The sequence below is a fragment of the Corvus moneduloides genome, chromosome 2 (genome assembly GCF_009650955.1).
Source record: "Corvus moneduloides isolate bCorMon1 chromosome 2, bCorMon1.pri, whole genome shotgun sequence".
Lineage (NCBI taxonomy): Eukaryota > Metazoa > Chordata > Aves > Passeriformes > Corvidae > Corvus > Corvus moneduloides.
In genome coordinates this window covers 86,885,134-86,910,295 of record NC_045477.1, presented here as the reverse complement: position 1 = coordinate 86,910,295, position 25,162 = coordinate 86,885,134, and the positions used below count along the sequence as shown (strand labels likewise).

Below are 25,162 nucleotides of genomic sequence, written 5' to 3'. Positions count from 1 at the left end.
TAATCTGACAGCAACAAAACTGCCGGACTTGTCAGTAGAAATATCTGAACAGTCTGTCAACTTGCACTCTGCACACATGTGGGAGTTCTTGTGGTTCACAGAAACATGGTTCAAGTTTTTGGTGAAGAAACCTGAGGTTCAGTTTCATCCTTCTAAGGAAGGGAACACCTTTGAAATTTTTTCTTTCAGAAGACAAAAGTTTTCCGACAAGCCAAATCATGCCCCAGACCATTTCCAAACTTCTGCACTTTGCACATTTCTCAGCAGCAGAAGGAAGAAATACAGCCAGGGAAATGGCTTAAGCTAAGCACACACAAGCCCACCAAAACCACTGGGGAAGCTTACACAATAAAAGTTAAATTTGCAAGTTTAGCCACCAAGTCTCTGGGAAAACAACAGTAACAACTTATTTTTTCCTATCAATGCTAAAATCAACAAACTTCTGATTAGAGATTCTGGGCATCATTAATGTATGTCACTAATAACAGACAACTCACTGCATGCTAACAGTTTTTTTACCTACATGCAGCGTTGCACAACCTTGGTTAAACTGAGGGGTCCTGTATAGGATTTAAAATGCCTTTTTGGCAAACTCAGCACATAAAAGTTTAATAACAATAATAATAAAAAAGACAAAAAAAAACCAAAAACAAAAACAACAAAACAAAACACCAAAAAACCAGCTGCAGCTTTAGTTCCACAACACACAAATAAAAACATTTTAAAAAAGGGAGGACTTGCAGATATTTTGGAACTGTAGTTAAACTTCATAAAAATCCCAGTGTAAAAATCCAATACTCAAATGCTTATTGCTGAAATGTGTTCTTGAAGCCCAGAGAAGATGAATTAATTTTTTCATTAGTTTACCATGCTCTATAATTCTGAGATCCAAATCTCTTTTATTTATTGTCTATCACCATGAGAAATCAATCAAATCACAATTCATAAAAACAGACAAGGAGACTACAATATACAGAGCATCTTTTCTTTACTAAGTGAGCTTATATACCACAATTCTCAGGTCCTAAAAAATATTTTCAAATTAAGTACAATTCATTACTTGGGGTTTTACTTTTTATCTATTCCAATACCACTTCAATGCTTCTTTAAGATCAGGGGAAAAAGTACAATAGCTCCTTTGACCATACAATATTTGGGGGAAAAAAAGGCATAAATACTATCTACTGAACTAAGTGGCCAGACAAAAGAAAGGGGAAAAGGACATCTGTTTATTTGTTCTACAGCTCTGAATATTTTTGTCAAACAGCACTATATTCAAAACTGCAGAAAAAGCCTCTGAGATACAAGTGTTTCTTAGTTGCACGGCTGGTTCCAGATCTATTGGATTTTTCTTTTTACTATATTGGATAGAATGGATCATAGCAAGAAGCAAGGGAAATACAAAAAAAATATGTATGAAGTAATATTTCCATTAGATAAACTGTTCAAAAGAAGATAAAATTCTATGCCCAAACGCCCAAGACATATGTCTGTGTATATACTTTCAAATATATACAAATATATTTATATACTGTATATATATACACATCTTTATATGACTGCAGAAATTATGGAGCCAGAAATCCAATTCATGGTATTGTGTCTAATTTCACTGTGTTTCTTCCTGTGCCAGCCTTGTTTACATAGAAGTGTAGACATATTCCTTAACAAGCAGCAATGCTTTGCAGATTGAGCTGTTGAAGCATTTTACATGTCCTTTTTTTCAGTAAAATTAATTCTAATTAGTAAATGCTAACAGATTTTAGTAATTTATTCACTTTTTGTTCACACAGAAGAAGCAAGACAGTGGCTACTCTTCTGTATATTTGTTTTCATTATCCCAGACATTTAGAATTTTTCCTTTCCCAGTATTTTTGGGGAAAGAAAAAAACCCCAAAACTCAGAACCCACCTAACAATTTCATTTTGTGGTGAGAAATCTACTGTTTGATGTTTCTTCCCCACACATTATATATCAAATACTTTATTGATGAAAGAATGCAAATCTAAGATACACTTTTATTTTAGATTTCCTTTTCAATCATGGATAACAGTTCGATAGTCTGCAGTCCTGCTCATGCTGTTATTTTTGGTCAACTCCTTCTTTGATTTACCATACGGACAACAAATTCTTTCAAAGCCAAAACCTCATTGCTTTATAGTTGTTATCTAGAGTCTCCCATTGTCTAAAATGAATTGGCTTTCTGGTAATCACATGGTGGCTATATCACAAGCATGTCTGGTATGTTTCCTGTTTTGGGTTTGCTTATTAAAGTGAAGAAAATTTTTAGAAGCCTGTGATGAATTAGGAGAGGCTGAATTGGAAGCTTTATTACAATCCAATATTTTTTCTGACAAAGGCATAGGTAGAGAAGAAAATGGCATTAAGCATAATAACAGAAATGAAAGGCTTCAGAGGAGTCTTACTGCACCAAAAAAAGTACCGTCTCCATCCAAGGATATTTTAGCCCTTCTCCGTGGTATTGTAAGTTGAAGTTCATCCCCTTCTTCTAATTTTGCAATGCCTGGCAAAAGATTTGGAATATTTTTAAGTTTAATATATCAAATACACTATTTCATAAATGGTATTCAAAAGTCATTATGTGTCATCTTGCAAATGGAAGCATGGCTTGTTATTTGTGATGAGTGCTTTTATCTTAAGGCATAATCTTAGAGTTTACAGCCTATCCAAAGCGGACACTTAACATCTTCTGTGAAGCTGGACTTAATTTCCACACTGCACTCGGCATAACACAGTTCACTTAAGCAAACACTGCAAAAATTTCTAACAGTGGTGTACCCAGGTTCCTCATGTTATGGTGATGAGACAGTCAAAGTCAGCATTGAGTATTACTGGCCCTAGACCACTCCATTCCCACACTTCTGGAGGAGGTCTTATGAGCTTTACCAACCTAATGAATCAGCTTATCCACTGCAACTGCAGAGCACAAAAGTGCTTCCTGCCAGCCACACATCAGCTGATATAACCAAGAGCATCTTGCCTTCAAGCTGCAGCTGCTGAGCTGAGAACACATCTAACATCTGCTGTGACACATGCTCAACAGCATGAGAGAGAGCAGTCAGAACTGCTTTTCCAGGTGAAAACAGAACAGTGGGAATTTGGGAAGCAGGAATCATGAAGTGGCAAGATAGAGATCCTAGTTAAGAAATGGGAACAGTAATACAAGGGTAAAGTCAGAGTATACATGAAATTGAAGGTGTTTATGTTGCCAGAATGTGAGGCTGAGGGGCCAGAAAATTAAAGGAAATGTTTGGACAGCCTCAATTGCCAGGACAAAGTATCTAGTTAGTTAGTTAGTTGGAATTTAATTTTATTTGGAAAAAAATTAGCTTCCTGCCACATCCCATTTGTTTAATGCCATTTATTGCTGACAGTTAACTCCATCACTCAGTGTTGCCCACTTTTTCATAACACATTGAAAAAAGAGTGCTGGAAAATAACCAAAGAGAAAACCCTCAAATCCACCATTAAGGTGAAGTGACAGACAGATAAGAGATGATAAATGAGGTTTTATAGGCCTTGACACCAACTCCTTAAATACTACTGCAGGAATATACACATACATTGAGCATTGAGCCTGCTGGACTTGCATTAAATATTTTAATTGTTCTTTTTTGTGGTGTTTCTAATCTGTGCAGTCATAAAGAGCACCTTATAGGAATTAACTGTTTTTCATCTAAACAAAGACTAAAAATGCAGTAGTCTTTAAAAGGAGGAGAAATATCACAGTATGGTTTGCACATATTGGATGGCTAAAATTCATATGTGACATTTCAAAGGAAAATATAGCTCTTTAATATAACTATTGTTATATTATTTTTATATATTATAAATATATATAATATTTAATATAACTAAATGTGGAATTCAACTCCTAAGTAAAACTGAGTTCTTCAATAAGGACAGTAGGTACTCCTCTGCCTCAGGCATCTAACTGGAAGCACCAAAATGTCTAACCATTTTACAGAGTCAATCAAGACAGCAAAATTGTTCAGATCACCAAGTTAGATGCATAATCTCCAACTGTTGATACTTTATATAAAACCATATCTTCTGAAAGTATTCTGTAATTTTGCAGTTAGTTCTTTATGACTGCTACAATACAATTGCCCAACACTAGAGATTCCATTTGATACAGTTTATTTGCAAACAAACAAAAGGAAAATGCAGATATTTACCAGCAGTATAGCAAGAATTATTTGGATAAGATTGTGGCATATTTTGGATGCAGCGAAACAATGTCACCAAGCTGAGATCATCACCAAACACATGAGCCTTCTTCCTCTGTATTAGGTGTCCCATAGCAAATGTTGTATCCGTATATAAAACCTACAGATAGAGGAGGTGAAAACTTCAAACTTAATGTATGGAGGCATTGAAAAATCCTTACAAAAGTCAGATGCTGAAGTGAACTGAGCTTTCTCACCTGGCCATATATGAAAAAATAACCCGTTTCTTTGACCACTATTTTATTTCCTTGTTCTTCCAGAGCTGTTCCACGTTTAAAGCTCAGGAGCCAAGGGACAATGCTTGAATCATCTAAAAGAAAAAATAATTTTGGGTGATCAGAAAGGTTATATTCTTCCTTTTCACTGGCCAAAAATTAACAAAGCTGACTTCTAGACAAAACTTCCAGTCTTACTAGCTGGATTTCCCCACAGAAAAGATGATATTTGCAAGAGACATCCAGATATAGGGACCTTCCAGATGCAGGGACCTTGTTGTTTTTTGTTTTATTTTGTTATTGGTGGGGGTTTTTTTAATTTTTAAGTTTGTTGTCAAAACTCAGTCAAAACTTCTACTGCTTAGAAGTTAGGAAATTTTTTTGAAACAGTTATCCCATGGAATAGTTAACTATAAATCATGGCACATATTCTTACCTTTCTGTTGGATATCACTTTTGCTGTCAGCAATCAGTTGCAAGCAGGCCTGCAGCACTGCAAAGTGAAAGCATTTTGAAATCAAAGAAACATAAGTGAGTAATAGAATAGAGTAAACTTATGAAACTACTTTAAGAAAAAAAAAGGACACAAAAGAAATCTCTTAGTCTCACCACTTATTTTAAAACAGAACCTATTGGTTTTAACACAGATCTTACTCAAGTGTGCAAAACAAAAATTCCTGTCACAACACATGCTAGATGACTTTCAGAGATCATGCAGCTAAGTGGGAGGCCTCAGGTAGCAGCACAAGTAACACCCGCTTCTTTTAATATCTGGTCCTAATAAAATTATGTAGCAGTAAGTCAAATGAGCTAGAAATCATCAGGTCAATTAGCCTTGTTAATTTTCTAAGCAAAAGCTTGAAAAAAGCCCCAACCCTGCCAGCTATGATAGATAGCAGATTTTCTGTGTTTGCCATATTATTTAGAGAAATGACTTTCCAGTTATAGTGCTATAAAATATTAGTCATATATACTGGTTATATGGTACTTTCATAATAAATTCTCAAAATCCATATATATGTACTTTCAATATGTTTTCAGATACTGTCATGGTTTAGCATAGTTTGGGTTTTTAGTTAAAGAGGGCTCCATCAGCCACTACAGATATGTACACTCAGTCAACCTATATTGAGACTAAGAGGGAAAATAGAGAGATGACTCCTAGCAAATTAATGCACACATAACAGATAGCTTAGTATCTGTCAAAATGTGTTGCTCAAAACTGTAGACTGGTGACACTAATGAGAAATTAGGCGCTTGTTCAGAGAAAAATACTGAAGAATGTTAAAATACAGATTTGCAAGTGAAACGAAGATCTTATAAAAAATCCTGCTAAGCATAAGTGTCAGGCAATAGGATAAAAGGAAAAAAGAATAGCTGCATTTGCCTGGAGCAGATTTTAATCAAAACATCTGGTTCTCATGCTACTTTGAAGGATGGAAAACTGAATAGTAACATTTACTGCACTTGACAGAGACCAAATGAATTTACTAAGAGTCAAGAGAAGAAAATTCTGCCATGGATTGCTCCATTTTGTTTATCACTTTTCAGCCAAGAAGGCTGTGGGTCAGATTTGGCCACACGGATTTGGCTATAATGGGTAGTGCCATGGATCTGTGGGATCCTGTTTCTATGTCTGCCAGTGGTACCCACATGAGCAACCAAGTGTCCAGTAGCACAAACCTCTTGCTGCACAGCAGGTAGTGAGAGGATGTGGGTGGAAAGCAGACTCTAAGTTTCCTTTTTAAGGGGTCCTTCTTGAAAACAGCAGAAGAAGGCTGGTTGTTCACCAGCACTCAGCCATGCCAGCTGGCAGCGCACAAGGATTCAAGTGCACATCTGGGAATGCTCCAGTGCCAGAATGATCACAGCCTGCAAGCCCTAGTTATGTTAATAGAAATGCTATCATCCAAACTCCTGTCTCCCACACTGAAATGTGTCCTTGAGTCCTATCAATACACATCAGTAACGTGCTACAGTCTACAGATTTTTTTCAAGCCAAGAATTTAAAGGCATCTGAATTATCTGCCTTCTGGTAAGGAATAAAAACACCCAAGCCAACCAAAAATTTAAAAAGGTATTATAATTCAGACATTTTTCTATCACACTTGTGAGCAAAACACTTTTCTGGAAAATAAACTTCTAAATAAAATTAAAATGGGATTTTGTGGAGATGTACAACACAGCACATCAGTCAATTAACTTCACAAGACATTAATTCTTCTTTGGGACAAAATGCCTTCCTAGTGAATGGAATTTGCTGATTCCCTAGTATTTCAGTAAGCTAAATCAAAATTTTAATTCCTGCTTTTAAAAGAACCGACTAGTATGGCCACTGGATTTTCCACTAACCCAGTGAGAGGATTTGTGATGATTCCCACTAACCAGCTGCTATCCAGCTGGGTACCAGTGAGTAGTGTCTACAAGCACTAAAACTTATGGCTACTTTAGCAACTCTTGTTAAAACTGCTCGGCAAACTTGGTGGGCATTTTTGAAACTATCCTAATTCTCACCTTGCCAGTCTGAATTTCTGTTTCAGCTGGTTGCAGCACTGAAATACTAGTCAGCATTGCTGAGAACTGCTCACAGTAATTAAAATCTGCAAGATCAGAACAGTCTGAGATCAACTCCATCTTTTTAAAACACATGCTAACTCTATTCTATAGACATCAGGTCTACACTTAATCTCTAAAAAAAAATTCTGTCTCTTTTCTTTTAATACATGCAGATAGGAATAAACCTCCACAGAATATAGTAAGCTTGTTTTTGAAAAAAATGGATGCAATAGTGTCCTTCATGACAATAAGGAGACAGAAACTAGCATAGTGGCCATTTTGCCTAAAGCTACAAAAGACAAACAATATCTAAAAAAGTGCTTGAGGGACTGAACAACATCATGCTTCAAAAATATGTTCTGAATCCAAAGCTGACCCATAACTATTTCCAGTATATACAAGTACTTCACTTTGACTTCAGTGGAACTACTTACATGCCTAAAATTAAGTAATTCATTGAAACAAATTCCAAGTAAACACTACTACTATTAAGGAGAAATGGACATACAAAGCACATTTTTTGAGTGAATTAACAGAAGTTTTCAGTAAAAAGTTAACGTTGTTAAGAAATGCTTCCAATTCTATTCCAAGAAGTACCCTAATCTTACCTTAAATACAATACGAAGAATATATGTATATCAAAATACACATTGAATAGTTGCTATTGGTACTGTGAAGAATAAATCAAAAGCTCTACCTGAATCTTTCAGCCTAGTATAAAACAAACTTGAGCAACATCTTTGTAGTCCAAAGGCTTTTTGAATAATTAATAATGAAAGCAGAATACAGGATTAATAAAATACATCTTGAAAATGTGTAAAAATATCTAGACTGAGTATCACCATGAGATCTAGCTGTATAAAAGTGTATCTAGAATGTTAAAGCGTTCCCCACCCTCTTTTGACTTTAAATAATAGCTTTGCTTTGACGTACATTCTTTTTTTCTGCTGATTTTAATTACTCTGCAGGCTGTGGGTTGGCAGAAGTTCATTTCAGAGTCTGTCTTATTCCATGAACAGAAGACCCAATTCTGAAGAAGTTAGTCAGTCCAGACGCCTTTATAAACCACAGCCGGCACACGAAGTGATGTGTTCTCTACTGGTTGAGCAATGTAGTCACAATTTAAAAAAACTTACTAGCTTTTGCTGCAGGGCAGCAATCCAGCTTTCTGCATATCTCCATGACTTAAGACCTTGTATTGGTAAAATAAAATTTTCCCTCACATGCAAGTTTTGTTATTATCTAAATTGCATAATAATTTTAGTATTTTGCGATCTCACTTAATGATCCATCCAAACAAAATTTCAAGTTTACTATATGTGAGCTTATGTATAAAATTTAAAGTTTTGATATCTGAGGCCTGAGACATCTGTGCCAATTTTTGCTGAAATAAAACCTAGGAAAAACCCTGACCTTGAAAAAAAACCCTCAGACCTGCTTATTTAGGTTCCTTTTTAATCTAGATCTGTTCTCTGTAGGATTCCCAAAGCACATTTAAACACTAGACAATTTAATTTGTAAGGGACAAGCATTTTCTTGAACCATTTGTAGTTCTTCTTCCCTTAACTTCTTGATTTCTCATGACAAGAGATCTTTTTCTAGTTTTTGCTTGTCCATTTTTATAAACTGGTGTTCATGAAGTCTATCACAGCAGAAACCAGGACAACTGGTTAATTTGGTGCTTTTTAATAGAGATGTCTTTATATGGCATTAATTATGGATTCAATCAGTCCCTGCATTAAAAGGCCTTGATCATACCTTGCAGGTATGACTAAGATCTAATAAATATCTTCAAAGAATTGGTAGCATTATTTTGACCTTCATAGAATTGCCAGTAACATGTTACAATCAGAAAAACAAGGGAATTGTTTACTAGGAATTCAGATTTCTATTATGAAGTCTAAAGCAGAATGTTGGTTTTAAAAATTAGAGCCTATTTGGTGTATTTTTGATTGTGCAGTGTTCTGCATAATGCACAGCACTGATTTATTCACTCATCCATTCAGTGAAATTCTTCATGTGAAATTGCAGGCATTGCATTAAGTAATTTTCTATCCTTTTGCATAGAAGGGTCTATTTCCTTTTGAATTAGGCTGTTGTCAGCAGAAACAAATCAGGATAACATATATTTTCAAGAAGTAGTCCTTTCTTTTTTCTTTTTAATTTGATTTGAATTTTTATTTTATATTTGACCTCTTCAAACAATAAAATATGGAGTATTGTGAATATTTGGTAAGGGAATTTTATATGTGGCATTTGTTTAAGTTAGTAACAAAAGCTTGCGTCTCAATTCAAAGATCACTAAAGTCAAGTACCACTTGTAAAACTTCTTGCTATCCCTCTGTCTCAGATATCTAAAGCAACAACATACAGAGTCAAAATACTTCCAACCAACAAATGCATTTTCCAGTACAGCAATTTTATCAAGAGGGATGGCAAAATTCTCACACCATTGTTGGAAGGCAATAGTTATTTCCCATGGACACAAATGATACTGGAGTGGAACTTGAGAATTGCTAGTAAAAAAAAACAATTGCCAAGTAACATGCCAGGTTACCCTGCCTCACTGATTTGTGGAATTACATAGAAGCTCCTACATACATGCAAGGAGTTGGGCAACCTCAATACAACAAAGTAAATGTAGTCCATGGGGACTCCAATCTGATCCCAGCAGGTCACCTGCATTTGAGTTTTCAGAAGACCTGATTCTCACCTCCCTTGGCCATGGGAATCAGAATCCCACAATAATCATCAGAATGAGGCACTGAGGGAGTGTGAAAATGAAATTTGATGTTTGTACATTGGCTTAGACAACGGTACATAAATCTTATTCCTGGGCTCAAGTGCACGTGCAGCTTAGAGAGAAACACACAGGCAACACAATCAATAATTATGAATAGAGTATAAAATTCAGGAGAAGTCTTTTGTTGTGGACCAGTTTTCCTCCACACACAAAATTTATAGAGAGAAAGATAAAAAGAAAAAGTGTATCTGTTGTTATGTGTCCTGATCTGACATTTGCCAGAAGCGTACGTTTCAAAATCAGCCGTTACCTCCTACTCATTGTATCAAGAACTCTGGTTCTGACTGCTAGCTGTGCAGCTTTATTTGGAATTGATGCTTGAAACACTTCTCTTCAACCTACCCAAGCTGGGAATTTTCACAAGACACAAAACGTGCAACTACTGATGACTAATAGTCTTATGCATCAGCACAGACAAATGCATACCCCATAAAATAAGAAACAACATTGTGTTAAATCCACTTCCATTCAGTTGTCCTTTAATCAAAATGCTAATTTGTGGCCACTTGTGTGCATTAAAATGGAAATTCAGTATGTTCAAGAAAGGCTGCGCTGAGTCTAAAAAAAGAGTGATGGGGTATCCATTCCTGGAATTTAGCAATTAAAATCTAAAAACCCCAGAACTGAACAATAACTTTATTTATAAAAAAAAATAATAGTTCTATATTTTACTTCTGCTCTCTGTTGAAGCACAAGAGAAGCAATTATATATCAGTGATGTTTTCAAATATTAACTTTCTAAGGAATCGATCCATATAAAAGTAAAATGATGGGTCAACAAATAATCATGAAATCAGACTCTACTTTGAGACCTTGCTGAAGCAAACAGAAGTAGGACAAGAACAGGCACCTCACTCAATATTCTAATTTATTTGCCATTATAACAGATTGAGTGCCACACATCTGCAGGACAGTTTGGAGGCTGATGGGATTCTGGTACCCAGATATGGATGTCAAAAGATCAAAATGCAGGGCCTGTAATTCTGTGTACATGACCAAGTAGTAGACTGGATTCAGCACCATGAACAACACCATGTTCTCCTATTTAACTCACCCTGCTAAAACAAAATCTAACTTTAACTAGTAGGTTCATGGTCATCAGTGAAATCTGATCTGCGAAAATATAGTATCTTACTGAACTCTGAAAAGCTAATTTTTTTGTAATTTTTTTGCAGGCAGAAAGCTAATTCTAACAACTTTTTATATAAATGCAAGATTTGCAATTTACTTTTTTTTCTTTTTTATATATAAAAATATGAGGTTCATGTTAGAAAACATTTTTGTAACAGGTCAACTGATATAGTTTTTTCCTTTAAAATGCATGTTCATATTCTGTGTTGTCATCCATCCTAAACAACTTTAAAGACAGCTATACCTTAAAAAATGTTTACAGAAATAAGTAGCTTAATTGAAATTTTAGTGTTAGAGGTATAATCAGAGGTGGCTACATGATGAGAAGAATCTAAAGTCTACACTGAAGCACAGCTGAGGAGCCCCAAACACTGCTCACCTCAAAGAGCAATAAGGCTAAAGATGAAAGCTATTGTCAAGGAAACTGGATTGCTTGCAGAGTATTGATGCTCTAACATTCATTTAAAGAAAAGACATCTCCTTATTTTTTGAATTTTGTACTTTAGATCACTTGTTTTTATTTGGGAGTTCCTAGGGTGGGGAGGGCAGGGGAACTCTGTGGTTCCCGTGATAGGAAACAGGCTACAAGAAGTACAATTTAAGCAATCATGACCTCAGTCCTGTTTGCGAAATCTTTCTTAGCCAAGATCCTGAATCAAAGACTACTAATGAAATAGAATAAATCCCATATAAACCTGTGGATTTTAGGTGATGTCCTAAATTAATGGAGTTTTTTTGAATATTGGGAGTAAGTAGAGTGATTATACTCTAGAACTTAAATTTCATTTAGCTTACTTGAAGCTCAAGTGAAATACATTTCATGTTAGTTGCCCAGTGAGAAACACATTTTAAGCAAAGCTTCATCTAGTCTTTACCAATAATTTACTCCATTTCAAGTTCTCTAAATAGTTTAAGATATCAGTTAAAATAATATAAAAGTATACATAGGAAGAGTGAACTGATTTAGCAGCTCAGGAATATTTTTAGTTACTCAGTGCAATTAGAGTATGTGCGCAAACTGGTATAATAAAATTCTGTGTTTCATCTTATAAGGCCCCACTGTGTTTGGAAAAAGAAAGAAATGCAGGTATTTTATCCCCAAAGGAAACAAATATATCCCATTATTATGTCAACACTATAATATACATTGGAGACCTTTTATGGAGCACAGTCGTCAGTGTTCTTTGCAGAACTTTTTAAAAAGGAGAACCATGACAAAAAAAAAAAAAAAATTCTTACTGGATAGGAATTCCTTTATTAATTTTACTATTTATTGATAGGTTGTTTTAATGTAGAAATGATGCTAAACTTCTGAATTCCTTGTAGTCTGCCTCTTTTGCCAGGTACAAGCCAGCCTTTCTCCTTGAAAGCTCCTATTTCCCTAAAGTTCTCATTACTTCTCTCTTTTCTGTTTCCCAGAAAAATGAATTGGCATTTTTATTAATAGATTTCCCTCCCTACTATTATCAGAGAGAATTGAACAATTGAAAATCTGAATGATTTGAAGTTGCCTTTTTCAACTCTAACGCTTCATGCAGATTTGAGATACAACATTCAAAGTTCAACCTGCAGATAGCATAATATATCTGGTACCTTAAACAGTATGTCCCTACTCATTGCAGGACCATTAGACTACATGGCCTTTTAAAGGTCCCTTCAAAGCCAAAACACTCTGTGATTCAATATTCTATCCTTTAAGAGAATATGCCCATGGTTAACACTATTCATCCACCAATAATTTTGAAAACCAGAATGGGCTCTGGGAGCATGGATAAACTGACAGGAGAAAGAAAACATGAATCAAACACTCCTGCTTTTCTCTAGACAGGATCCAACTGCGGCATCCCAACCCACTTCATCAGCTGGTATTTACCTTTTTCTTCTGTGTTGGCAGCAGACCGCCTGCCCCTGTTTCTACTCCCGTTCCAGATTTCCTTTTGGAAGCTCTCAACCGGACCAGTACCAGCAAGCCTGCTCTCCTATCAAGTAGAAGCAACAGTCAGTGAAAGCAGCCCCACATTTGCCCATGCCCTGCGAGTCAAAACCCACCCCTCCAGCTTACCTGCCTGGCGTCAGCTGCAGACACTTGCAGGAAGGAAGAAACAGGGGTACCTGCTTTATTTTCATCGGGGGACACGAGTGGCTGGTCTAGCGGAGACCGTGCCTGGACGCTGTAGATCAGCTCGCTGCGCAGAGCTTCTAGTTCTATTTTCAGGATGATAACATGGTAAAGAGACACTGCTGCAAGACAAGAGGACAGGAGCATTGCAAGCCACGGGAATGTGACAGAAAAAAGTCCCGTGGCGCCTGAAACAGCACCAGGGAGGGCAGAGGGAGAGGAGGCGGTATCCTTCTGTTGGATGACGTGCACACAGTCCACGGATTTCATCGCTGCTCTTTCCTTACTAAAGCCAGAGGGAGAGTTCAGCTGTCCCCTTCCGAGGTGCAATCCATGTTACCAGTTGCTCTCTGAAACTAAGGGCATCCAGAATAAGTGAACAAAACGCCCAGATCATTTCCTGTCATATGAAGCCGTTGATAGCACCATTAAACTTAATGTACAGAGTGAGCGTCTAAGATTCTGTCTTCCCTTTGTTTTCACCTCTCTGTGCTGCATTTTGGAAATGAATACTTTCTCACAAGCTACTTGTTCAATCTACCTTCCTCCTTTCACTTTCCACTAGTTATTTATGTGGCAGCTTGCTATAGCCATTTCCCATAATCTTTAAATTTTGGCACAGCCAGAACCACCAGTAATTTCGAGCCTTATCTAGAAGTGCAGAAACCATGTAAAGTTTCCTGGCAGCATTTCATCCAGTGCTCCTTAAAAGACATACACGTATGGCAGGCATGTGCCTCTGTGTGTGTGAAGGCATATAGATGTACTCTGTATATACATTATATCATCTATATTAACACATTTATATTCATATCTAAAGTGCCAATATGCATACAGAGGAGACAAATTATTCAAAATAAGTTTTTTGTCCTTTCCTGAAAACAAAAGTGAAAAATATTCCCAGGTATGAGTCACAAATTATGGGTTTCTCAACTGTATGAAGTTGCAAATTCTGCAGTTCAGTTCATCAAACTAACTTGAAAAGGGATGACATTTTATTAAACTTTTCTAATAAATACAGTCTCTCTAAAGAATTCAAGAACCTTCATTTATGCAAAAAGGAACACAAAGAAGCAGGGAGAAGAAATTTGGCAGGGGGAACTAGAAGAGGTAAAAACTAGGGGATTGAAAAGAGTAAGAGAGGGGAAATAAGAACAAGGAGAAAGGGCAAATAATTATTTAGTGAATTTAAAAATTAAACATGACGCAAAACTTTCAACATGCATGCTGCCAACACTCAGGTGAATCCTGAGTGTCTGGTTTAAGTTCATCTTTTAAGATTTTGTAAGTCCTTTCATCTTAAAACCCTATATTAGGAATTCCTTTCTTTGCAACAGTAAGGCTACCTAGATATTCCACACACGTTCATATATTTTTTTATTCTCACACAAAATTCAACTTTTACCACTTTGTTCAAAGCTCCAGTGGTCTGGGACAGAAGAAAAAAGATAAACAGTATCACCATTATGGCTAAAATCAACAGGTTAACCCCTCTTACCATGCAAGTAAACTTTATCTTTGCAAAAGAGAAAACTTTTACAGGTCAGTCCAAATACTGTGTAATAAATCCTGAGGACAACACCTATCAGAGTAGTTCAGATCAAGTTCTTTCTGTTGGGAAGGAGAAGGAAGAAGGAACAACAATAGAGTAACAACTTTCGTAGCCTCTTCCTCTTCTGTTTAAGGCTACAAGAAATTTAGTGTGATTATAAGCTTTATCATCTTCCGTTGTGATGCAAGGCACTCTTTTCCTTATTTTGTCACCTCCTGCAACCACACCATCCTGCACAGACAAGTAAATCTGTTCCCAAATGCAAAGGAAACAAATACACCATGTATCTTAGCTTGTATCCAGAAGCCCCATACATGCTGTCAGAAATTATACAGAAATTGGTGTGGGGTGGAAAAACCAGAATACCCATACCATTTCTGCTCCTATTTTCAAGGCTAAGTTAAGCTGTAAATGGGGCTGCATTTTGAAGTAAATTTAATGCGAACTAATGTAGGGGTTTTTTAACAGAATAAGCAATTATTAGAACTAAGCAGACATGCCTTCAAGTGTCTCTAGACATCTGAGCATTACCAGCCTAGTACTGACTGCTCCAAAAATAAAAAATAATGTGACAGTTGGAAAAGAAGTGCTATTTTAGAAAATGAAACCGAGTGAGAGAATGGAAGTTATAACTAGCTATCCAGGAATACCAAGAAACTATTGGCCAGTGAGGTCTCTGCAGTCATTAATGTATCAGAAAATAACAGATCAGTGTATAAATAGCAGTGCTCTAGCCACTTCTAGAGAAAATAGGCTGCTCCCAGCCTCCACAGCCTCTTTAAATGGGGTCATTATTTGGGCTGACAAAATAATTGTGGTGACATAGAGGACTTCTGTAAGACATCTGGCTCTGTCTTGCTTATCATTCTGATCAATGAGAATTTCAAAGGGGAGATGAGGAAAATCACAACAGCCCACAGATGGGAAATTGTTAAATTCAATAGGCATTTGTAGCTGAGCATCAAAGGGATCTCTCTGTTGGCAACCTTGTGTTGTTCTGTAGATTTATAAGCAGTTATGTGGTTTAGAAGAAAATACAACTTCAGACAACTTCTGTGATGACAAAAATGGGAACAATAAATAATGACAGTAAGACGTCAATCATGAAAACGAGCATGAGTTACCTAGAAATAGACTTGGTTGAACAACTTCTAATATAATCAAATGGAGCTTCAGTTAATTGCAGATTGCTAATTGCATTAAATTAAATCACAAAAATTACTTTAAAAAAACCCCAAAACCCCCCCCAAAAAACCCCACACCAAACAAAAAACCCCATGCTAGTTGCAGAGCCTAGAACCTGAGGAGACGATGCCTCAATGCTTGCCACTATGTCTTCTCATAACATACTCTCCTTATGATTCCTCTTGTTGGCAGAGCTGCAAAGTAGTCCTTAGCCTGCTTAAAGCAAAGTCAGTAAGATTAGCACATGCTGTTGCTACTGTGTTTTAAACCAAGGTGTGACTAAAGAGGACCAAGGAGTGCTCGGATCAGCCTCCCATTAGGAGACATGGGAAGGTGATGACTTCAGCTGCAAGCTCTCAGTGCAATATTCTTGTTGAAACAGAGGTATACTATTTGGATATATATGCTAGGAGAAAACAGCATCATGCTTTTATATTGGCAAACCTATTTGCATATAGCTAAGACTGACAAAACTGAACAGTGAAAAAGGTCAAAAATCCAGAATGAATACAAGAGACCTAGAGAACTAATCTCAGAAAGGGTATTCAGTTTTTGGTTAGCAGCCTGCTTCTACTGGACAGCCTTCCTGAAAATCCTTTTGCAAACATTTGTACCACATCAACAATTTTTGACTCAAGACACATGTGGGCAGAAAAACCCTAGGGGCTGCCTCAGGACCAGTTCAAAGCAGCATTTTTCAAACTATTTCTACAAAAGAAAATGTCACTGCATTAAACCGCAGAAACCTAGCCCTGGGCATCTAACTCTGCAAGCAAATAAGAATAAGCGCTCATAGAAAAGGTGTCCTGAAAATATGGTCTTTTTGCATGCACAGTACATGATCTGTGCATACACCATAGTGTCTCCTTAACCCAAAGGATGAGCTATGGTGAACACTCAGATTAACTGACCAAAAAAACCTCTTTAATTTAGCTGAGGAAAACTATAAAGAAATGCCTTGGCTAGTCAAAGAATTCTACTTAACCAAGTCTTTTACTTCCAGGGAAAAGGGCAAACATTTTAGGTAAAATTCAAAATAATAAATGAAAACCAAAATGCAACACATTACTACTGAAGACTCTTAAAGGTGAGACTGTTTCATGAAAACACAGGAAAATGAGTTCCTGAACAAAATTAAGGCTTGTTAAAATTTCCAAGATGTTACAGCAGAAACAAGCCCTGTAATTTTATGCAAGCAATTACTTTTTTCATTTCCATTATGCAGACTATCAGATGAAATTATCAAGATAGGTCCTGCTAACCTGAAAACTTATAAAAAAATCAACATTACATCTGTAGGGAACCAAGGCAGAGATAGTAACCAGTCATACAGGAAATTTGTGGTTGAACCAGAAACTGAATTCTTGATTTCCTGAAATCCAGTTATGTTCTTTAACCACAAAAGCATCTTCTTTGTGGGGGAGGAAAAACCCATAATGAAGTTTAATGTGCAAAAGAGAAGCAGTTGATATGACTGTGAAGGCTTGGGTAAAAACCCATGAACATGAAAGTTTGCTTAAAAGCCAGTGTTCTGTTTTTAAAAAGGAGTTTGTGCAGATGCTGCAACCCAGAGATCCAGGCAAGTGTGTCGAAGGCCACACTAAAAGTATGTCTCCAGTGGCAAGGGTCCAGCTTCACATACTTCTGAAGCAGCCACAAAATGGTCCCTGTGGTTATTACAAGAAAGAGACCATGATATCTTGCCTTACCACACAAGACAGTGCAGAACAGATAGAGGAGCAGAGAAAAAGCAAAGGTTCCATTCTGAAATTTTCCATTTAATTTCCAGTCCTTTCTGAAGATGGACAAAATAGGAGTACTATTTTGGAAGAGATCAGAATAAATCCTGTATTATAGTTTTCTGCTATTAAAGAAATCTGTACTAAGAATATTCACAGATATCCCTCTGAAACAGCAGACATTCCCTTCAAGAACACTTAATTAGCTCTTTCAGCCATTAACCAAAACTTATACGGTAACAAATCCTGGCAAGTTCTGCCTCACAAATGGATCCAAAAAGTAGTCATTTCTGTATACTCCACTCCTGTGGCTGTATAACTTACATCTTATTATTTTAACTTCTGTAAGCTGTTGAATACCTTGCAAGTAAAGGATGTGTTATACAAACAGTTAAAGCCTTATTTGTTAAATTACCTTATTAAAAGGAAAACAAAAAATTCTATGAGATTTTTCTGAAGCGAAAAGGGTAATCTTTTCTCTTTGCCTCAAAACTGCCGAGGATAATACAAATGTCTCTGCATATTTTAGATATGCCATCCTCGATTTATTCCTTGCAATATTTTATTTCTCTAGATATCTAGACAATTTGGGTCCAAATGCATACTATACAAAGTAAACCTACAGCTCACTTGCAGCCATTGTCACTTTTTATATGGTTATTACAGTGCTTTCGAAGAGAAAAGGAAGTGACACAAAGGAAAAGCAATTATTATAGGTGCCTTTCAAAGTATGCAGCAGAGCCAGCTAGAAAATAATTTTAAAAACATACAAAATATAAAAAGACAACCCAGGATTTATATACGACAGCAGCTAAATGCCAGCCTTCTCCCCTTCACCCCCTCCCCCCCCATGATGTTACAGCAATTGCTTCTTACTGCTCAGGGAAAAAGGAGCTCTGTCATACAGCTGAAGCCCACTTCTCTTACAGTCCCACTGGCTTTGCTACCCAGCAACATGGAGAACTGCATTTCTCCACCTCTTTGACACTATGCAACTTAAGAGATTTTGCACAGATGGGCTAAAAATGCATTTGTATGGTAACAAAATAAACACGGAGCCCTGGCCCTTCATGTGGGAGTGGCCGCTCTGCTGCTGCTACAGTCTGGAGACCTTCAAGAGAGAGCACAGGACAAGGATTCAAGTATTTTCAAATCATAATGTTATTTCTTCGTAGCCGTATGTAATTGCTACACTGTCCCTGAATCCTGGAGGACAGGCAGGAAAGGGTTCTCTGCCTGACCTTTCCCGTTGAATTTTTGTAAATAATTAGCCCATACCAGACGTTAAGTGTAATTCAAACCAGCTGTAGAACTTCCTTTCTATCTGACTTCAAGCAGCACAATCCGTTCCTTAGTTACTTGTCAAAGCTAGCGGCAACATCTCTCTGAACTTGGTACATGAACATACGTACATTTCTGTCAGCCACCTTGCAGCTTTGCAGTATTCAGCTCATTGCTTCAGATTATTAAGTACGTATCTCCAGTTGGGAGTGAAACCATGTTCTTTAATACCAATAAAACCAAGCCTGCTCTTAAGCTGCACTGCCTTTCAGAGAAAGAAAAACTGCTGTTTTTCCAAGCCTTACAAGTGTTACTCTACCCCCATCCAAGCTGAAGCATAACAAATTAGTCACATCAATGTTTTCAAAACAAATCCAGAAAATAATCAGTGTACCTTCCTTATCTACTTACAGAGACAGAACTCCGTACAAAGTCTAAAATGAAGACCCTGAATAGGTTCCAACAAGAGATTTAAAGCTCAGGCATGTTCAATATCTTTGCAGCAAATAATTTTTGCTTAGACAATGGTTCAGCATTTTCTCAAAACCTTATCTACCTTGTCTTTTTAACCTTTTTAACAGACAGCAAGCCTTTGGTCTAGGTTTCATTTCATAGAGTCATAGAATGGCCTGTGTTGGAAGGGACCTTGTTCCAACACCCCTTTTGTAGGTATGGGCATCTTCTACTAGATTAAGTTGCTGAGAGCTTCATCCAGCCTGGCCTTGAACACATCCAGGGATGAGGCATCCACAACTTCTCTGGGCAACCTTTCCAGTGCCTCACCACCTTCACAGCAAAGAACTCCCTCCAAATATCTAATCTATACCTACTGTCTTTCAATTTTAAGCCTTTCCCTCTTGTGCTGTCACTACATGACTTTGTAAGAAGCCTCTCCATCTGTCTTATATCCTCCCTCAGGTACTGTAAAGATGCAATTAGGTCACCCCAAAGCCTTTTCTTTTCCAGGCTGGACAAGCCCAATTCTCTTAGCTTTTTCTCATAGAAGAGGTGCTCCATCCCTCTATTAAGTTTGATGACCCTCCTCTAGACTCCCTCCAACACCTTAACGTCCTTCCTGTGCTGAAGAATCAAGAGCTGGATGCAGCACTGCAGGTGGGGTCTCACCAGAGCAGAGTAGAGGAGCAGAATCCCCTCCCTTGCCCTGCTGGCCATGCTGCTTTGGATGCAACCCAGGACATGTTTGGCTTTCTGGGGTGCAAACTCGCATTGCCAGGCCATTTCCAGCCTCTCATCCACCAGCACACCCCCAACTCCTTCTCGGCAGGGCTGCTCCAATTTTAGTTTAGATGTTCATATGCCCTCATGAATGTTTACTATGATTTAATCAGTACTTGCAAATTCAGACAAAATTTCAAATATGGTGTTTTGCCTGATATGAAGGCCTATGCGTGTCTACTAAGCAAATGAATATAACATCATGAGACATTCCAGGACACAGTTTATGTTGCACTTTGTAGCCCAGCTGCTTATCAATTTTCAAGTAGGAAAAAGCAAATGCAAGACTTAGGTTCTCCAGAATAGCACAGTACAAGTAAGTTTTAGTGATATAATTCACAAGACAGCAACCTGCTTCTCATTCAGTATTCAGATGAAGTACCCAATCTGGACTTGTTCCTGTACAGTCATTTCCTTCTTTACAAAAATTAGAAGTACCTTTTTAATTTTTTTTTCATTCCAAATTAATAGGTATCTTGAACAGTGTCCAAATGTACCACACATATACCCCATACCCACAGCCCCGTTTCCTAGGTACTGGGTTAAAAATGAACTGTAAGCCTTGCAGTAATTCAGGAGAGGACACACATTTTGAAGCCTTAGAAAAGACAGCAGTAAGCCCTTATTTTCTGGGTATTTCATATTAACCATGCCGAATGGGAGCAGAGGTGATATAAGCTTAGTAATGCATTTCTCTGTAAGAAAGTAGAAATTTCTTCAGACTGAGTATCCCACTCCGGCTACATGAATTAACTATAAATCTGAGTGGCATTATAGGATTTAAAATTGACATTTCAAATATTGCCAGCATAGGTGGTAAAACTAGTCAGAAACACTTCAAAATACTTCCTAATGGACATAATATTTAGACCATCTCTCAGATCCCCAGACAACAGAAATTTTGAAATGCAAAATGTGTTAGAAAGTGATGGAAAGCTACCACATACCAGTTTTACTAACACTTCTTGAAAGTAAGGATACATGACAAAGCTTAGAAATATATTTGTAATATGCTTTTTCCTCTGCTGTAATAGCTTTCCACAAATGGCACATCTAACAATGCAGATGTCTAGCCCATGTGCTCTGGCTTTAGTAAGTGACTGAAAACAATACCTTGGGGTTGATCTGTTACCATGCAAACAAAACTACCCCTTCACAGATGCGGAAGACAGACCACAAACTAGAACAAGACATTAACAGCACTTTTAATGTATCAATTTATTGCATATGTCAGTACATAAAAATAGAAAAGTGTTTTTTGTAAAATTAACTTTATTGTAAAAACCAACTAGAATGATAATGTAAAACTTTGCCACAATTAGCACATATACAATAACATTTATGCTTTGTCTACAAAACTTAAGAATACTTTATAAGACAATTTTGCCTTAACTATATATTAAAGAAAAATCAAATAAAAAGCTTGCATCTCATAATCAGTGACTGTTTCTGAATTCAAAACACAAGTGTTATTTAGAACTTCAATATGCTATCTCTATTTACACTTCTGCGGGGTTCTACTCTAAATTATACAAGCAGGATGGCATTGCAAATTATACCTAATGGGATACATCAGGCTGATCCCACTACATGCAAGAGGCACTGATTTAATATTTGGCAGGAGTGCCCCTAGCAAAATCACCTGTCATTAACAAAAATAAAAATGTATTTTCCAATAATTGAATTATGAAATACAAATGGAGGTACATCTGCATCTTTTTGCTAACAGAAAAGACCATACCTTGGACTCTCAATTCAGTCTTGCATTCTTCACTGTGAACATCCAACGTGACCCAAATTATTAGCTTAGAGATGCTGATATGCATATTTTGTATAAATAGTTAATCCTTCTGCCCTTCAGCTGAGAGATTGTCCATAGCCTACCAAATGCATTTGTGCTCTATTTCTAATTTTACCTGAGAAATGGACATGAGGGCTGCTAAACCAGTTAATGTTTCTCCAGAAGAAAGCACAGCTTACCTCTCTGCATTTCACAGTTCAGAAACAAATCCTGGGAATGTAAACTTGGGTTAGTAGGAAGCCTCAAGTATTTCCACTAATTAAAACCATACACATGTGTGCACACACAAGGTCTTATGCTTCCTTACAAGGAACTCTACTGCTACAGCTGTTCAACTCCTGACCCCCCTCTCCTGGAACTTTGTTTTTAGTTTTGTTTTTTTTAACTTAAATTTCCTCTTACAAAAAGAGAAAATTCCTTTAACGAACATATTAACTAAGAGGCTTTCTTACAAACCTGTGAAAAGAACTCCTTCCCAAACTAGAAATTTGTAAGTACAGGACAAATACTTGGGAAACATCTATACACAAATGGATAACTGTTATGGGAAAACATATAATGGTATTAAATAAAACAAATGCAACCGTATCATAACACACCTTTTGGCAATTTAAAGTTATTATTACTATGTTGCTTGCAGTTCAGTTTTTAGCAGCAGATAACTGTGGTTTCCACCACACAGTCCATAAAATAAAAACAAGTCTTGACTTGTCAGAAGAGGTTTCTGCCCCCTCCACCCTCCCTCCCTTAAAGAACTGTATGCAGAGCAGTGGAATATTTGCATAAAAAATCACTTCCCTCCTATTTTCCTTCAGTGGATCTCATAACCAATGCAATGAAAAACAGCATGGATAACTATTCATTCACAAGTGTATGTGGCCAATCCATTAAGGGAGAAGTAAAACTGTGCAGATGTGGAAGGTGGAAGAAACTACCTAAGTGTAAAGGATGCATGTATGACAATTGCGTCAACTCATACCCAGTACCTGCAAAATCAAAGTTTCATATTTATGTCCTGCAGACAATATAGTGAAAATATATGGCTTGATAATGAAAGTAATGTTTAGATACAGCCCACTTTGAAGAGTTTCAGATTGCCATAATCTAACACCACACATTTGACTTTGTCCTAGCAACTGTGTGCTCAAATAGGAATACTTCATTTGTATGCAAGTACCGCAGAATACTAGGGGTATTCTGGGGTTCAGAGTTTTGTTTTGATTGGTGGAAAGTGGGGTTAAATGCCATGTTACTTTAGAAATTGATGCTTTGTGAAACTCACCCCCAATGGTATTTAGCGGCAAGATATGACAACTTCTGAAACAATTACTTTCTCTTCATTCTGTCTCCAACAATTAATCTATTCTTTTGGCTTTATCAGCTGATTTTTAGAAAAGCAGTATTTGACTGCTAATTTTCCTTCTCTCCCTCCACCTCTATTCTAAAGCAATGTAAAGTAGATGAAACAATCTATGCAAGCAGCTCACATCTCACTGTAGAATACATCAGGGAAAAGCAGTAGTATGTCTATCAACTCCTTTCTGCTATACAAACACTGCCTCATCTCCCAACCCCCAGCCAAACTTCTCCAACATACCTTGCCCATGTGCCCCCCTCACCAAAAGAAAAAAAAAAAAAAAAAAATACCACCACTGTAAGCCTGAAAAGATAGTTTTGGTTTCACTCAGATTCAAAACTATGCTCTATGTTTTTATGTCTATAGATCCACAACGATGTATAGTTTTTTCAAACAACTCTAAGAAAACCTTAATAATAGGATCACAAAAGATACTTACCAGAGAAAGAAGCAACTTCTGGTATGTATATGTTTATTTAAAGATTTAAAATAAAGAAAAAAAGACATGTATGAAAAGATGTATCATCCTATCTACAAACTGCTGACAACTACTACCCATGTGTATGTAAGAACTATAATTCCATTAGGAGGCATAATCATTAAGGCACCAGTTCAGGAAAGCAGTTTTATTCAACCAGAAAACTTAAGCACAAGCTTAAAATATGACTGTCCCTCAGGAAACAGATTTTAAGTGTGTGCTGAGATGCTTTTCTGAATCAGGACAACATGGCAGGAAAGTTTATTTAAAATTTTGAATCCAAAGGGCAACTTTACAGATTGTGTAGATGATTTTCCAATTTGTTCTTTCCGTTAAAAAAAAAAAAAAATATTTAGAAGAGGCAAACTCAGCTGCAGCGGATGAGAAATTAAACCTGCAGAAGAGATTTGAACAGCTCCCAAATGCCATTAGAGACTGAGCTAACAGCACAACTTTGATCACAGAGTCATCAAGGCTGGAAGAGACCTTCAAGGTCATCTAGTATAATCATCAACCTAACACCACCATAATCACCCCTAAGCCAAATCCCCAACTGCCACATCCAGATGTCTCTTGAACGATTCCAGAGATGGTGATCCCACTACCTCCCTGGGCAACTTAGTCCAATGCCTAACCACTCCTTCAGTGAAATTTGTTTTATAATATCTAATTTGAACCTTCCTTGATGCAAGACCATTTCCTCTCATCCTTGCACTTGAAACATGGCAGAAGAGGCCAACCCTCACTTTGCTACAGCCTCCTTTCAAGTGGTTGTAGAGAGTGATAAGGTCTCCCCTGAGCCACCTTTTCTTCAGACTAAACACCACCAGATCCCTCAGCTGCTCCTCACAGGACTTGTGCTCCAGACCCTTCCCAGCTCCACTGCCCATCTCTGGACTCACTCCAGCACCCCAATATCTTTATTGTAGTGAGGGGCCCAGAACTGAGCACAGGATTTGAGATGTGGCCTCACCAGTGCCACATATAGGGGGACAATCACTGCCCTGGTCCTGCTGGCCACACTATTGCAGATACAGGCCAAAATGCCATTGGCCTTCTTGGCCACTTGGACATACTGCTGGCTTACATCCAGCTGGCTGTTGACCAGCACCTCCAAGTCTCTTTTCTGCTGACCAGCTCTCAAGCCACTCTTCCCCCAGCCTGTAGCACTGCATGGGGTTGTTGTGACCCAAGTGCAGGACCCGGCCTTGGGCCTTGCTGAACCTCATGCAGCTGGCCTTGGCTCATTGCTCCAGTCAGTCAGTATCTGCAGAGCCTTCCTACCCTCGAGGATATGGCCACCTAGGGCTTCTGCTCATTTTCATTATCCTTACTGTAACAACTGTACACATTAATCTCTAATCATGTGATCACTAGTAATTATTTGAATTTGTTTCTTTAGGAGGTATAAATAAAGGGCACAAACATTTAACTACACCAGTAGAAGTCTGAACACAAA

General features: G+C 37.3%; 1 protein-coding gene across 3 annotated transcripts; it reads right to left on the bottom strand.

The window, feature by feature from the left end:
• Window positions 1-879: 879 nt before the first annotated feature.
• Window positions 880-24,633, bottom strand: TNFSF13B (TNF superfamily member 13b). 3 transcript variants are annotated; one of them, XM_032100163.1, is made up of 7 exons: window positions 21,809-24,633; window positions 13,018-13,196; window positions 12,829-12,934; window positions 4,902-4,958; window positions 4,448-4,560; window positions 4,200-4,350; window positions 880-2,524 (listed from the first exon to the last, which is right to left on the bottom strand). In XM_032100163.1, exons 1-7 carry the CDS (start codon window positions 21,891-21,893, stop codon window positions 2,412-2,414), a joined length of 804 nt encoding a protein of 267 aa, XP_031956054.1. In that variant the 5' UTR covers window positions 21,894-24,633; the 3' UTR covers window positions 880-2,411. The 3 variants fall into 3 exon arrangements, with proteins under 3 accessions (XP_031956054.1, XP_031956053.1, XP_031956052.1); XM_032100162.1 differs by having other exon boundaries at window positions 13,018-13,430; window positions 21,809-21,855; XM_032100161.1 differs by lacking the exon at window positions 21,809-24,633 and adding an exon at window positions 18,427-19,448 and having other exon boundaries at window positions 13,018-13,430.
• Between the last annotated feature and the right edge of the window lie 529 nt (window positions 24,634-25,162).